We start from the raw sequence: 14033 nt of genomic DNA, 5'->3' as shown, positions 1-14033 counted from the left end.
TGATTCTCTCCCCAACCCTGCTCACCCACTCCTACCCAATGAGCTGTCCAACAGGAAAACATCTGTGCATCAACACATGTGGGCTCTGTCATAGTAATGGAGGGGAGCAAATTCCAGAATTCAGGGGCCATCACATAGAACGCTTCCCATTTAACCCAGGATTCGGTTAGCTCCAGCACCTCAGCTGCCCTGGTATCACATGGGGAAAAAGGTGATCGCAAAGGGCCTGCACCATTTGGAGATTTGCATCTAAAAACCAACACCTTCAGTTGTCCCCAGACATCTACAGCAGAACAATGCCTCTTTAGGGCCCTGCCTGCCATAGCTTTACGTGACTAATGGATGCCAGTGGTACTAGCCAGGTGGGTAAGGCTTTCAGGATCCAGCCCTTAGCGCGTATAAGATGGGACTTTCAAAGAGCTGACCATTGGCATGGTTTCAGAAATTCTCTCCATAGTGTCTTTCACGCAAGCAATAGCTCAACAAAAATTGCTGCATTAAATAATGTAGCTAACTAATTGCAGAGGGAGGGAGAAATGAAGAGAGATTTTTTTAAGCCATAAACAGCTAATTGCTAAGTGCAAGTTCTACTGTTTGCTAAAGAGATTTAAAAATGCAGAGCTCAGAAACTAGTGGAGAGCCTACGCCTGTATGTCTGACTGATCAGGTGTGACAGCCATAAGCATAACAACACTAGACGGCGGGGTACTTTGTGTGTAATGTAATCAGCATCGGTCATGACATTTGATCCACAGTCCATAGATAATCTATGGAGGCCAGGCCAGGTCCTTTGTTATCAAAGAGGTCTCCTTACGGAGATGAATTGAGAGCTCTCTGGGATTATGAGAGCAAGTACTGAGCAGGTACAGACGGTCCCATGCACAGTAAGTATCATCAGTGAGCTGTGTCCCCTCTGGTATATGCAGCTGGCACAGGGTGGGTCCATGGGCTATGAGATCTCCGTGCACCCCAGTCATAGTGAGGCCATTTGCTCTCGTATATTTGACAGGCACAATGGTTCCCGTGGAGTAGAAGGTCAGTGGGGGTACAAAGACAAGCGTCCTCCCATGTGTGCTAATTCTTTAACCTGCTTTTTCTTGAGAAGCCGGTGGGCTTTGATCGCAAGTGACGGTCATGGCATGCACAAAGGCAATAGTACCTGTGCGGCTCTTGTGGCAGTGCATGCCAGGCCTGTATGAGGACTTCCTGGGTCTCTTTTCCAGAGTCTCCCGTAAGCCTCAGGCTTCTGTTCCTGCCCATTTCCTCACTCCTGTGCAAAGTGTCGTGTCCTTTCGCTCTTCCTGGGGTCAGTGAGACACGAGGCGCATCCTGTGCCCTGCCTTAGACATTTATACTCTGTGACTTTGTCTCCTTTTAGATGATGTCCAGATAACTGACAAGATAACCATCTCGAAGCAATTCAAGGAGAACGTTATTCGCCCAATCTTAAAGGTACAGAGAGTTTTATTTATTACCTGTTTCAGATATCCTAGATTTTCATCCCTGGGCCGTTGTCGCTGTTTATTTTCGATCACCCAGAAATGTGCTAGGTGTGCAGCCTCTGCCTTGACAACTTACAGTCCAGCGGGCAGCCTGGCAGGGGAAGGACTAACTTGGGATTCTCCCTCATCCCAATCCTGGCCTGGCCTGGCCTCTGTGCTGCTGCAGCAGAGTGAGGGGACCAGAAAAGCATATAATGCCATGGAGATTCTGGGTGGCGCTGCTGCCCATAGGCAGCTGAGACTGGGCTGGGCTGCCTAAGTTACACCATGACTGCACTGGTCCCTGGAACAGCCCAGAGTCACGCTCCTTGTAACAACACAGCGGGAGTGAGCTTTGGGGAGGGCTTTGGCTGAAGCGGGATCTAGGGTGCGGAATGGACCGTGGGGAGGCAGGAAGCAGCCAGGCCTGGGGCAATGATCTTATCATCCACTCCCATTTCAATACAGCCAGGCCTCAGGGAGAGGGTGAGCTTGGGCTTTATGTGGCATGCAGGAGCCAGTCAGGGAAGGCATGTGCTCACAGTGGCCTCCTCCAAAGATGGCTTCAGTGTTGCTGCTGGGTTGGCCAGAAGAAAGCCACTGGCAGGTTCCCCCGGGTTCTCTGACTTGTCTCATTTCCGCCAGTCTGTGGAGCAGGAACACAAAAGCTCTCCCACTACCCAAGCCTCCCTGGCCCACTGTGAAAGGCCCCCAAGAGTGAATGGCAAGGAGCTCTGATTATTCATAGTGCCCTTGACTCAGTTCTTGTGGGCACTGCAGGTGCGGGTCTGAGTCTGGAGGGCTGTGAGTGAAGGGAGATGGGAGGCTAGGCCTGCTGGTACAGAGAAGGTGTTCCAGGCATGGAGGGAGGCATGGGGAAGGCACTGAGATGATCATGGTAGGAGAGGACAAATGGGGGCATGTGGCATCACTGGCAAAAGGGGAGAAGTGATAAGAGACCAGATCAGTGATGTAAGCCAGAGGAGCCTTTACATTTAAGCTTGATGCAGTGGATAATGGGCACCCCGCCCCAATCCAACTAACCAACATTGCGTGGTTTTATACACAGGGCTACGGCAAATAACCCCCATCCTCACTCGTCAGGAAAGCCTGTTAGAGCCCCGCTACCAACAACTGCCTTTAAGCCAGTGTGGTTCTGTTCCCAGTATGGACAAGGCCAAATTGGGGAGCTGAGCCCCACGCCCAATGCCACGAAAAAATAGCAGTAATGTTACCCTCCATCATGTGGTGTCACACCCACATGTTCAGACATAGTGTCTCACGCGTGCGCACACACACATAGCTCCTGGTGCTGAGGGGTTAACTCGTCGGTGGAGGAGGTTCTGCTGCTGCCACAAGCAGTGAGTGTATGTGAGCCGGTTAATGGATGGCAGCAGAACTCCCAATTGAATTACAGCCCAGTATTCAATCACCAACGTAAGGGCCGTGCACAGAATTGACATGTTCCAAATATATATATATAAAAAACACATGTAATGTGTCAGAATGACAAATTCTGGAGCTCAGCTTCTGTTCTTTTGCTCTTACGCTTCTTTAAGAAGTTTCTAAGGCAGCTCTGCGTGCTGCCGGACTTGCCCTTCCAACACAAACAAGGAGCTTTGCCTTCACTGCAGATGGCACGTTCCTTGTGCAGACGTGGAATCAAATCACCTCTTGCTGACCAGAGTATCATAGAAGTTAGAGATGAGAGAAGAGTCCATTTCACTATTCCCAGACAGCACAGGATCATTCCCAAAAGCGGATTCTTCAGTGCTTCTGTCTAGTTTTGAAGAGAGACCATTTCCCACAGCACCTAGCAGGCACTGGAAGTTTCACTGGTTGTAGGCAGCTGCCCAGCTCTGTGCCACATAAATCTGCTATTAATAACAACACTTAACGATGGCATGGGGTGTTACATCTTCAGAGCACTGTACAAACCCGAAGGCACCTTCACAACCCACACGTCAGGTAGAGCAATATTTGTTTAAAGCTGGAGAAAATGAGATCAAAGCCGCCTCTAATTTTGAGTGCCTGCATTTTTAGGCACCCGTCTTGAGATGCTCAGAGCTTGAGGTTCAAAGCACCCACAGTTTTCATAGAATCATAGAATGTCAGGGTTGGAAGGGACCTCTGGAGGTCATCTAGTCCAACCCCCTGCTCAAAGCATTAGCAGGAGCTGTGGTGCAGGAGTCTCAGATCAGACTCTCAGAAACACAGGCACCCAAAATCAGGGGGCACTTTGAAAAATGGGGCCTAGGTGACTTGCACAATGATACAAGTGAGTGTCGGAGCCGAACTCAGAACATGGAGATTTTCAGTCCCTTCCTGTGCTGCTTCTAGACCTATGAATCCCTCCCCTTAGCACCCAAGCATCAGTGCGTGAGAGGCTCTCGATGGTGGGGATCTGGCATTCCTGGTGCATGCACTTGGCGCAATGGTTATTAGCCACATGTTGTGTTGTGGGAGGCAGTGTGAAGAGCAGTCTGGAGGCAGGCGTGATTTCCTGGGGATCTCCTCTTCTAGTGCCAGTGGCTATCCAGAGTGGCCTGCGGCTTGGATTTCCAGCCTGCTGCTGCTGATCTTTGCCCTTTCTCCTCGGCAGGCTCACTTCCGAAGAGATGAGTTTCTGGGAAGGATCAACGAGATCGTTTATTTTCTCCCCTTCTGTCACTCGGAGCTGATCCAGCTCGTCAGCAAGGAGCTGAGCTTTTGGGCTAAGAGGGTAAAACCAGACCATTGCTGAATGTATTGCTTTGGGGTTCACCTTCCCCTTAATCCCTACGCAGCCGGGGGCCCTAACCAGACTTTCGTCCTATAACTTTCTTGTGCCAGTGTGGACTAGTTCACAGGCATGACCCCTCTCTCCTCCTTGCCACGCTGGAGCAGAGCAGCGTGGGTTCCCTAAAGCATCATGCGCTTCTTGGATCTTATCAGAGTCACTTGCTGCTCTGCTTGCACATGGAGCTGAGTTGCAGGGGCTTGTGGGTGGGGGATTCTGGGGGTGTGGGTGTGGAGTATGTGTTACGCATTTTTAGCTCGATCGTCAAATGAGAGCAGGGTACCTGGGTAGTTACATTATACACCTGTGCGGCTCAGGACCCTCCAGGCCAGGAAGACCCCCATGACCCACAGCCCATGTTATACAATTTCAGTTTTGTCTCACCAGAGCTCTGGCTGGGTGGTAACCTCACCATCCCTCCATGCCATGCTCAGTGTGGCCTTGGCCTCCAGATAATCATGTCCTGGAGCAGGAGAGTAGCTGGAGCCAACTGGACAGTTCGTTAACATGCTCTCCCTTTCTCATCCTGCAGGCCAAAGTGAGACACAACATCACTTTGGTGTGGGACAGGGAGGTGATGGATGTGCTGGCAGACGGCTACAATCTGCACTATGGCGCCCGGTCTATTAAACACGAGGTAAGGCATGATGTGCTACCTTGCCCTGTCCATCTGCATTCTGCACCCAGCAGCGCAGACTTCCCCTTGCACACCAGCCCGCGTTCTGGACAGGCCACGTGTGTTACAGGCGATCTGCTTGGGAACGGCTGGAGAGAGGCAGGAAACTCTTCGCTGGGGTTATCGTTTGTATCTTTCCTGTGAAGAGAAGCTCCTTCGGTGACCATGAGTCTGAGGGAGAGAAAATAGTGACTGATAGTTTTGAAAACACACAGATACACACCTCTCTCTTGGTCTTGCGTTTGTTTCTGCTCTGACACCCGTTAAAGTCACAAGGAGATTACTCGATTGAAGGGTTCCAGGCATAAGGGGTTCAGAAGCAGCTGGAGCCATTTGGCGTTCAGGGTGCATACTGCATTCACCCAACAAAGCAGTGCATGTTCACTTCCCCCAACTCCAGCCCGGCCAGTGGTGGTTGGCCCTGATCCTAGGAGTTAGAGATGAAAGAGACCCATTAGATGTAATCCGCTGTGTCCCCTGCAGATGCCAGGTTGTTCCCTACCAGGCCGATCTAAGAGGGCAGAAGATTTGCTAATGGCGGGTGTTTTCCTTCCCGCAGGTGGAGCGTCGTGTTGTGAACCAATTAGCTGCCGCCTATGAGCAGGACCTTCTGCCAAGAGGCTGCACCTTGCGAATCACGGTGGACGATTCGGACAAACAGCTGCTGAAAACCAAGGACAGCTCCTCCCCTGAGGAGGAGGAGAGGAAGGCCCCGACGCTGCGGCTGGAGATAGTCGAGAAGGACAGCAAAAGCCGAAAACTGGACATCCAGGCTCCCGTGAGCCCTGACGAAATCTCCTTTATGTTATAGCCACAGGGAACGCCTCGCACACCACACTCAGCCAAAGCGGCCCACGCCGGCACGCTTCCGGTTGTACTGGTCATGAATAAAATAACCACGAGATACGGAATTTGCAAAATGGCCCATCAGTGAGTAAGGACAATGGTGGTGGATCCCAGCCCCCGGAACTGGAGGGTGGGGTTCTGGAAGGTGATGCACTCTTGGTTTTGTTATTGACTCTCCTAGGCAGGAGAGACCATAGGCTAACTCTCCTGTGTCTGCACTGCGTCAGGGTCGGACACCTCCATCGCAGGCAAGAACCCTAGCCACTGTCCCAGTGACACGCCGTGCTGCCATTCGGTTTACCTGAAGGATGTGGAGAGGGGGTGGATATATTGCAGTGTGGAAACTCTTCAAGTCAGAGGAAGTACATAGGGGTTTTCAAAGGCACATTCCAAGTCAGACCAGCTGTAGCGAGTCTGGCTCCGGTAAGGATTTCTGGAGAGAACAGGGGTGTATGCACAGCTGACTGCAGAATGTGCGGGGATGGCTTTGCAGCTGAGAGGAGCCATGTCAGATGGTTAGCTGTGTGGCGGCTTGGTTTTCACAGTCCCCGTGTGTCCCCCGGCCCCATGGGCTTCAGACACATCCTTTAATTTATTTCAATAAAATTCAAAATCTTCATATGGCATTCTGCTTCCTAACAAGGGTGGAGGGATTGCGATTGGTAAGAAGGAAATGGGGATTTCCCCTCCCTTATGGACAGGAGAAAGTGGTGTAATGGTGGATACCTGTCTGTGAAACCCCTCCCTTGCCGGCTCTCAATTGGGAACCATGAATAATAGAGACGAGTTTCCATCTTTCAGTCCTGGCCTGGTGAGATCATGGTATAATCCCAGTCACTGAATGCTGATGCTGTTCCTCACGCTTCCATCTCTCTGCTGCTGGCTAGATGGTCTCTGCTCTGCAGGTCCACTTTCTGGCAAATATTCAATATTTCAGGGTTAACCTAAACGTCTTAGCTGTCTGCGATGTCAGAGCAAAGTTCCCCAGGCCAGACAAATTGAAAGATGCATTGTCTGTTACAAGTAAAAATTGGATTTGTTCCCTGAGCGATTGTAAGGTCCTCCCTCTGCAGGTTTAACTCGTTAGAGATCTCACCATTGCTGCACTAACTGAACCATTTGCGTGCCGGATGCCCTTGGTTGCAAACCTAGCAGTCTCTCACTTCTGTGCATTCAAATCAACGCAGTCATTTTGTTTGGTTTGGTGTCTGTAGCATGAGCCCCACTGAACACTTCACGAGTACTTACTCCTGGCTTCAGAGAAGGAAAACAGTCGTGTGCTCAAAGATCCTGTTGCACTTTTTGCAAGAATCGGGGGTTAGCTGCAGAATCCAATAGGATACAGAGTTCTGCAGAGCCTCTCCTAAAACCAGCTGCTGTTATAATCGGGCTGTGGGTCAGTGGTGGGTGAATGACCCCTTTCTGGTATTTCCACTGTCTGTAAAACTCTGGGATCCTCCCAGGTGAAAGATGCTGTGTAACGATAGGTCATTATTATGAATATAAAATGAAAGCAAAGCTGAAGAAAAGCCCTTCAAGTAAATGACTTGGAGCCCAAACCTCATCGATTTCAACAGGAGTCCAAGGAATAACAGACCAGGTGTCTCAAATAGACATAGATACCACAGGGACAGGAGCAATATAAGAATCTGAATAGAGAGGGGTGGTCCAGTGATTAAGGCCTAGGACTTGGGAATGCTGAATGCAACTCCCTGCTCTGCCAACTCTTGAGTGACCTTGGACAAGTTCCTTAATCTCTGTGTGCCTCAGTTTCCCATCTGTAGTTCCCCACGTCCTTTCCTCACAGGGGTGTTGCGAGAATAAATGCAAGGCACCTGGGTACCACAGTAATGGAGGCCACATAAATACCTGGAATAAAATAGATCTGGGCCTTAAAAAGCTGAATTTAAAATAAGCCAAAACGTCTGTATATCCAGTGCTAAGAGACGCTGCAGCCCTGGGGTGCAAGATAGGCAGAAGGCAGCACCAAATGATGGCGTTCAACTTTAGGTTGATTTCAAAAGTGCAGCTGAATCAGAATTCAGGGTGGTCCAGCGCTATAGGAAACCAGCCACATCACTGGGTAACTTGGGGAGAGAGCCTGTAATCAATGTATTAGCAGGAGTGTTGTAAGCAGGACACAAGAAGTAATGGCTGCTCCACTCCCATCCTGATTTGGCCTCAGCTGGAGTATTGTGTCCAATTCTGGGCACCACATTACAGGAAAGAGGTGGACAAACTGGAGGAAGTCCAGAGAAGAGCATCAAAAATGATTAAAGGTCTAGAAAACGTGACGTCGGAGGGAAAGTCCACGTCGGTCAGCCCCTGCTGGGAGGCTCGCTGCTGTGAGCTGTGCAGCCGTACCCACAGGGAGCCAGCAGGAGAGCCAAGGATAAAACACAGGAGTCTTGTCAGCCTCTCCTGGTGAACAGAAATAGCCAAAGTAAGAATACTTAGCGCTTATAAAGCGAGGGTCTACTTTGCAGGGGCATCCTGAAGCAGCTGTGAAAAACAAGGCTGGGAGAGACTGAGACATCACTGCTGAAGCTGATAGATCAGACCAATGGGCCACAGTCGCCCATTGTGGTAAACACACAGTATTCACTTAGGGCGATGTGTAATCCTTGAATAATAGAGTCCTGGAGCTGGGGTGGGAAAGACCTACTGTTCTTTTTGTCTTCCTCTAATTACCCCCCTTGTATCATAGAATCTCAGGGTTGCAAGGGACCTCAGGAGGTATCTAGTCCAACCCCCTGCTCAAAGCAGGACCAAGCCCCAGACAGATTTTTGCCCCAAATCACGCCCTCAAGGATTGAACTCACAACCCTGAGTTTAGGAAGCTAATGCTCAAACCACGGAGCTATCCCTCCTATTCACTGAACAATTACCCCCCTGGTGTTCGGCTGCCCTCAGACTGGTGTAAGGCAGTGGGGATCAGACTTGGTGGGATGGCAGGGGGCACCTGAGAGCAGAATTTGGCCCTTAAATGTTTCTGAAGGTGACATGCAAAGGAAAATCACATTGGGACTGGGCCCTTGCTTGCATTTTTCTGACAGAAAAGAAAGAGTGCAAAGATCTTGGGGTTTTGTTGGCTCCCCCTCACCTTAAAAAAAACCCAGTTCCTAAGCTTAGAAAGTCAAGTCTCCTCTGTGCTGGAAGACTGTCTAGATGGCTGGAGAAGTGGGAGTTTACCATGTTTGATGTGCCACGGAAACGGAGCCCGGTGAGCGGGGCTGTGATTTGATTTGGGTTTTGTTACTTCTATTTCTGTTTCTCTTAATACCTGTTCCCAGGGCCGGCTCCAGGCACCAGCCCAGCAAGCAGGTGCTTGGGGCAGCCAAGGGGAAGGGGCAGGTCCCTCTCGGAGGGAAGGGCCTGCCGCCGAATTGCCGCCAAAGAAGAAAGCGACGCGGTGGAGCTGCCGCCGATGGCGACTTTTTTTTTTTTTTTGGCGCCGCTTGGGGCAGCAAAACCCCTGGAGCCGGGCCTGCCTGTTTAAATACTTGGAAGCAGAGTTCTCTGTTGTGAAGGATCCCTTCTGCTGGGGTTTGAGAAAGCACCCAAGCCACATCTTGAGTCCTCCAACAGAAACTGAGAAGACAAGGTTTGACATTTCTAAGCTACAACAGGGGAAAATATACTCTTGGGGAGGGGGGCGGGCTTTATTCACCACAAAACCACAAACAAATCTATTTTCCCCTTTGCAAATCACCTTTCGGTGCTGCCCATAAATCTATCCACGGGGGCTTGCTTTACAAAGGTCCCCCTATCAGCTTGTGCTCGCGTCCTGTTTCAAATCATAACCAAGGGCTCCCATCAGTGGGGATTTCTGGTTGCATCTTACCCCGCGCTTTGCAGGGCCTGTCTGTGACGGGGGAGCACTCCCAGGCTAGCTGCAGCTGAGGCCGCGCGGGCTGCCTCATGCCACCTGCAATGTTGGGCATGTCAGCTGGGGCTAAAGAAGAAAAGACCCTAGTTAGAGAAATGTGAAAAATGTGTCTCAAGGGACTGGAGTGAAAGGGAAGGGAGCTGCGGTTTGGCTGCTGACATTCCTGGTGAGCTGGGCCATACATATGTATCCCTGGGGTGTGCTGCTAGAGAGACATTACCATTGTAAAAGGGAAAACCCAGCCAGCCCTCCCACTTAGTCAGGCCAGACCTCCCACTACCCAGCAAAGACGGGAATATCGGCCACCAAGCACCATGCGGGTTAGGGGGGTTATCCTTTTACTCACTGGTTCGTGTCTGTGATCGTAATTGTGTGTGTGAGACAAGGTGGGCCAACTTCTGTTGGTGAGAGAGAGGAGCTTTCTTCACCAAGTTCTGCGTAAGCTCGAAAGCTTCTCTCTCTCACCAACAGAAGTTGATCCAATAAAAAGAGACCATCTCATCCACTTTGGGTCTCTAATATCCTGGGACCAGCCTGGCTGCACCCCCGCTGCATGTATCTATCACTACAATTTTCAAACCTCAGTGCCTAAAGTTAGGCTCCTCAATCTACATTTAAGCCCTAAACATTAGTGGCCTAAACATCAAGTGGGTTGAAGCCAATAAAATGTGCAGGTTTCACTACTGAAAATCAGGCCATGTATTTAGTGGCCTAAATATTGATTTAGGAGCCACCTCAATGTGAAAATTTTGTGTGTGTGTGTGTGTGTGTGTGTGGCTAGATGCTTATCAAAATGCACTATCCCAGGCAGAAAATCTACTTACCTGCCATTTATTAGGATCAAAATGAAAAAACTGCTATTTTAATCACCTGTCTGAGTTAATTCTTGCCCTAAGCGAGTGCAGTGGAATAAGAGTGAAGGCCCCTATCTACGTGCTATTGCCCTGGAAAGAGTCTGATTAACTGCACAGCTTGGATGGCACATGAACTGTTAGAATAATCCAAAGTCAGTAGCAAGGAGGCCAGCTGGAGAATGGAGCGCTGGATGTTAGGCGGGGTCCGTGAATGGGTGGCTGGAGTATACATTCACATACCCATGCTAGACTGCAGGAGTGTCAGAGAATCATAGAATATCAGGGCTGGAAGGGACCTCAGGAGGTGTCTAGTCCAACCCCCTGCTCAAAGCAGAATCAATCCCCAACTAAATCATCCCAGCCAGGGCTGCGTCAAGCCGGGCCTATCCATAGAACAGTCTGGATTTGCTTCCTCCGCATCTCTCAGACGTTCCAGAATAAACACAACCTCTCTCCAGCACTATTTCTCAGGGCCACCCAGAGGATTCAGGGGGCCTGGGGTCTTCAGCAGTGGGGGCCCCCGCTTCGGTGGTAATTCGGCAGTGGGGGGTCCTTCCGCTCCGGGACCCACTGCCGAAGTGCCCTGAAGACCCGCGGCGGGGGTCCCCTGCTGCTGAATTACCGCCGAAGACTGGGCACTTCGGCGGCGGGTCCCACTTCGGCGGTAATTCGGTGGCGGGGGGTCCTTCCGCCCCAGAGCAAAAGGACCCCCCGCCCCTGAGAACCTGGAGCGGAAGAAGCTCCGGGGGGCCCAGCCCCACAAGAGTTTTCCGGGGCCCCTGGAGCGAGTGAAGGACCCCGCTCCAGGGGCAAATTTCCCCACTTGCCCCCCTCGGGCGGCCCTGCTATTTCCCTTCCACTACTAAAGGTTGAAGGTGCCGTGTCGATATACGCTGCAGCAGGGATAGCAGATTTTCACATTGTGGATGCCTTTTTTGCATTGCCTCCATGTGAGAGGAAATGTCTGCGAGTTCCAGATTCAACCCCTCTGTGCCATCAGTGGAAGGCTGGGGAATCACTCTGTTCACATCTCCGAGGCATCCAAGGAGACCTCCAACAAACCCAGGGAAGACAATCGGACACTTCTGATGTGTCTAAGATAAACCAAGCCGGGGGGAAACCCTCTCAGAACTTCTGTATCCCTCCTAAAGATGCAGATAAGGTTACAAACCTGAATGGTTTTTCCTTGGTAGGTCACCTTTACCAGTACTCTTCTGTCTTTCATCTTTCGCGGGCAGGGGAATATTGCTGAGGCTTGTGTGCAGGCAAGACTACTGCCCCAAGCAGACAGACAGAGCTCCCTTGATGAATTAACTGCGGGGGCAGATTTGTAAACTGGTCTCCTAATTTGGGGCAGCCCGATAAGGGAGATTTGGTTGCTTGGGGTTGGCAAGACTGTTGTGCGCTCTTTAGAAACAGTCTGGAAGCAGAAGGTGAAAACCCTACGAGCTGAGATAACGGGGTTGGGAAGGAGCACGCTGCCCAGCCTGATCCCTGGCTCCTAACGTCTCCCCCCTGAATCTGCAGCGATGGCGCCCTGTGGGCAGTCTGTCCCACCGGCTGCTTTTCCTTCCTGTCAGGACTCAGGGCCGCCAGCGGAGCCAATCTCCGAACAACCTAATGGGCACCACTGGCTCGTAGTGGGCTGCCTGATTGGCTACCCCACCTGACTGCTTGGACGGGTCAGCAGACTGGCTCTTAAACCCTGGATCCCAGTAGAAGCAGCTGAGTGGCTGATCAAAGCATTTGCTCATAGCTCCTGCCTTATTCCAGCCCTGCTCCTGCCTTGCCTTATGCCAGGTACCTGGCTCTAGGGAGACCAGATGTCCCGATTTTATAGGGACATTCCCGATTTTGGGGGCTTTTTCTTATATAGCCACCTATTACCCCCCACCCCCATCCTGATTTTTTACACCTGCTGTCTGGTCACCCTACCTGGCCCTGACCCTCAGTTCTGCAAGTTAGGATCTGACCCTGGGCTCCTATTCCTGACTACCGACTTCGGCTCTAACCATTAGGCATGACTCCCTACAGCCCAGTCTCTGACTCTTGCTTTTTGCTAATGTCTCAGCCTGATCCTTTCCTCCTTTAACTTCGGCCAATCATTCCCTCACTGATACCTCCCACGCTGAAGATAGGTGATAGTATCCTCACCCTTGGGCTGGGGCCCTTCTGGACTCTGTATATTTGTCTCCCCTTGTGCATCTCCCCCAAAATATTCTTGGGCATAAAAAAATGTTGCCCTGCCCCCATTGAGCCTTTCACTCTTTCTCTTTAATCACCGGCCCTGCTCCCCACAGGTGTCCTGGTGGGCCCCATGTGGACGTTCGGAAGCTAATGCAGCCTCCATCTTCCCCACCAGCTGGAACTTAGGCAAAGGAGAGAAGGTGCCCTCACGCTCCAGCTCTGCCAGTGCCTCTGTGCTCGGACACTCTGGAAGCCTTTCCACCCCCGAGGGCTCCTGTAGAAAGGAGAAATCCCCCAGTGGTCTCTCTGAAGAGCTGGGGCTCTCCCCCTGCATCATGCATTTGGGTGGCTTGCACTTCCCCTGTGTTAGCTCAAGCCAATGAACTTCTCATTTATGGTGCATCATGGGGGAAGAGGGGGAGCGCTGTCTCCCTAAGTATTTCTAAACCTCCCATTATCGTGGTATCTGGGCACTATCCTCTGGACTGCTGGAAGTGCAGGTCCTCTACTCAGTGGGGAAGGAGAGCGAATAACATGACTTCAAGAAGGTGGAGATGTTCAATGCCTATTTTGCTTAGGTCTTCACTAAAAAGATAAATTGTGACCAGCTACGTACCGCAATGTTAACAACCAGGGGGAAGGAACACAAGCCAGAACAGGGAAAGAACAGGCTAAAGAATATTTAGGGAAGTTAGATGTGTTCAGATTGGCAGATTGGCCTGATGAAATGCATCGTAGGGTACGTAAGGAACTTGCTGAAGTAGTCTTGGAATCATTAGCAATTATCTGAGAACTCACGGAAGCCGGGCAAGGTCCCAGAGGACTGGAGAAGGGTAAACCTAGTTCCTGTCTTTAAAAAGGGGAGAAAGACCCAGGGGATTATAGACCAGTCAGCCCTAATGTCTGATACCAGGAAAGATACTGGAACAAATTATTAAACAACCAATGTGTAAGCCAAACTTTTTGGCCTGAGGGCCACATCGGGGTTGCGAAACTGTATGGAGGGCCGGGTAGGGAAGGCTGGGCCCCCCCAAACAGCCCGGCCCCCGCCCCCTATCCACCCCCTCCCACTTCCCGCCCCCTGACTGCCCCCTCAGAACCCCTGACCTCCCCCTCCCGGGACCCACGCCCACCATCCAACCACCCAGCTCCCTGTTCTCTGACTGCCCCAACCCCTAACCACACCCCCACCCCCTGACAGCCTCCCCAGGACTCCCACCCCCTATCCAACCACCCTCTGCTCCTCATCCCCTGACCACCCCCTCCCAGGACCCCCAGCCCCTACCTGCCCCCCAGGATCCCACCCCCTTATCTAACCCTC

At 51.3% G+C, this 14033-nt stretch overlaps 1 protein-coding gene across 1 annotated transcript in view; it reads left to right on the top strand.

Annotated features, from left to right (window-relative positions):
- The window catches only part of CLPB (caseinolytic mitochondrial matrix peptidase chaperone subunit B), a 137461-nt gene extending 131060 nt beyond the window's left edge, over nt 1-6401 (top strand). Inside the window, exons 13-16 of the mRNA XM_039520746.1 lie at nt 1379-1452; nt 4084-4203; nt 4793-4897; nt 5496-6401. Of these exons, the coding sequence (XP_039376680.1) occupies nt 1379-1452; nt 4084-4203; nt 4793-4897; nt 5496-5747 (551 nt within the window). The 3' untranslated portion in view covers nt 5748-6401. The remainder of the gene's footprint in view (nt 1-1378; nt 1453-4083; nt 4204-4792; nt 4898-5495) is intronic.
- Nucleotides 6402-14033: the final 7632 nt, after the last annotated feature.

Source organism: Mauremys reevesii, linkage group 1 (assembly GCF_016161935.1).
Source record: "Mauremys reevesii isolate NIE-2019 linkage group 1, ASM1616193v1, whole genome shotgun sequence".
Lineage (NCBI taxonomy): Eukaryota > Metazoa > Chordata > Testudines > Geoemydidae > Mauremys > Mauremys reevesii.
Note: the sequence above shows the minus strand (reverse complement) of the source record. Positions and strands in the feature narration are given on the sequence as shown.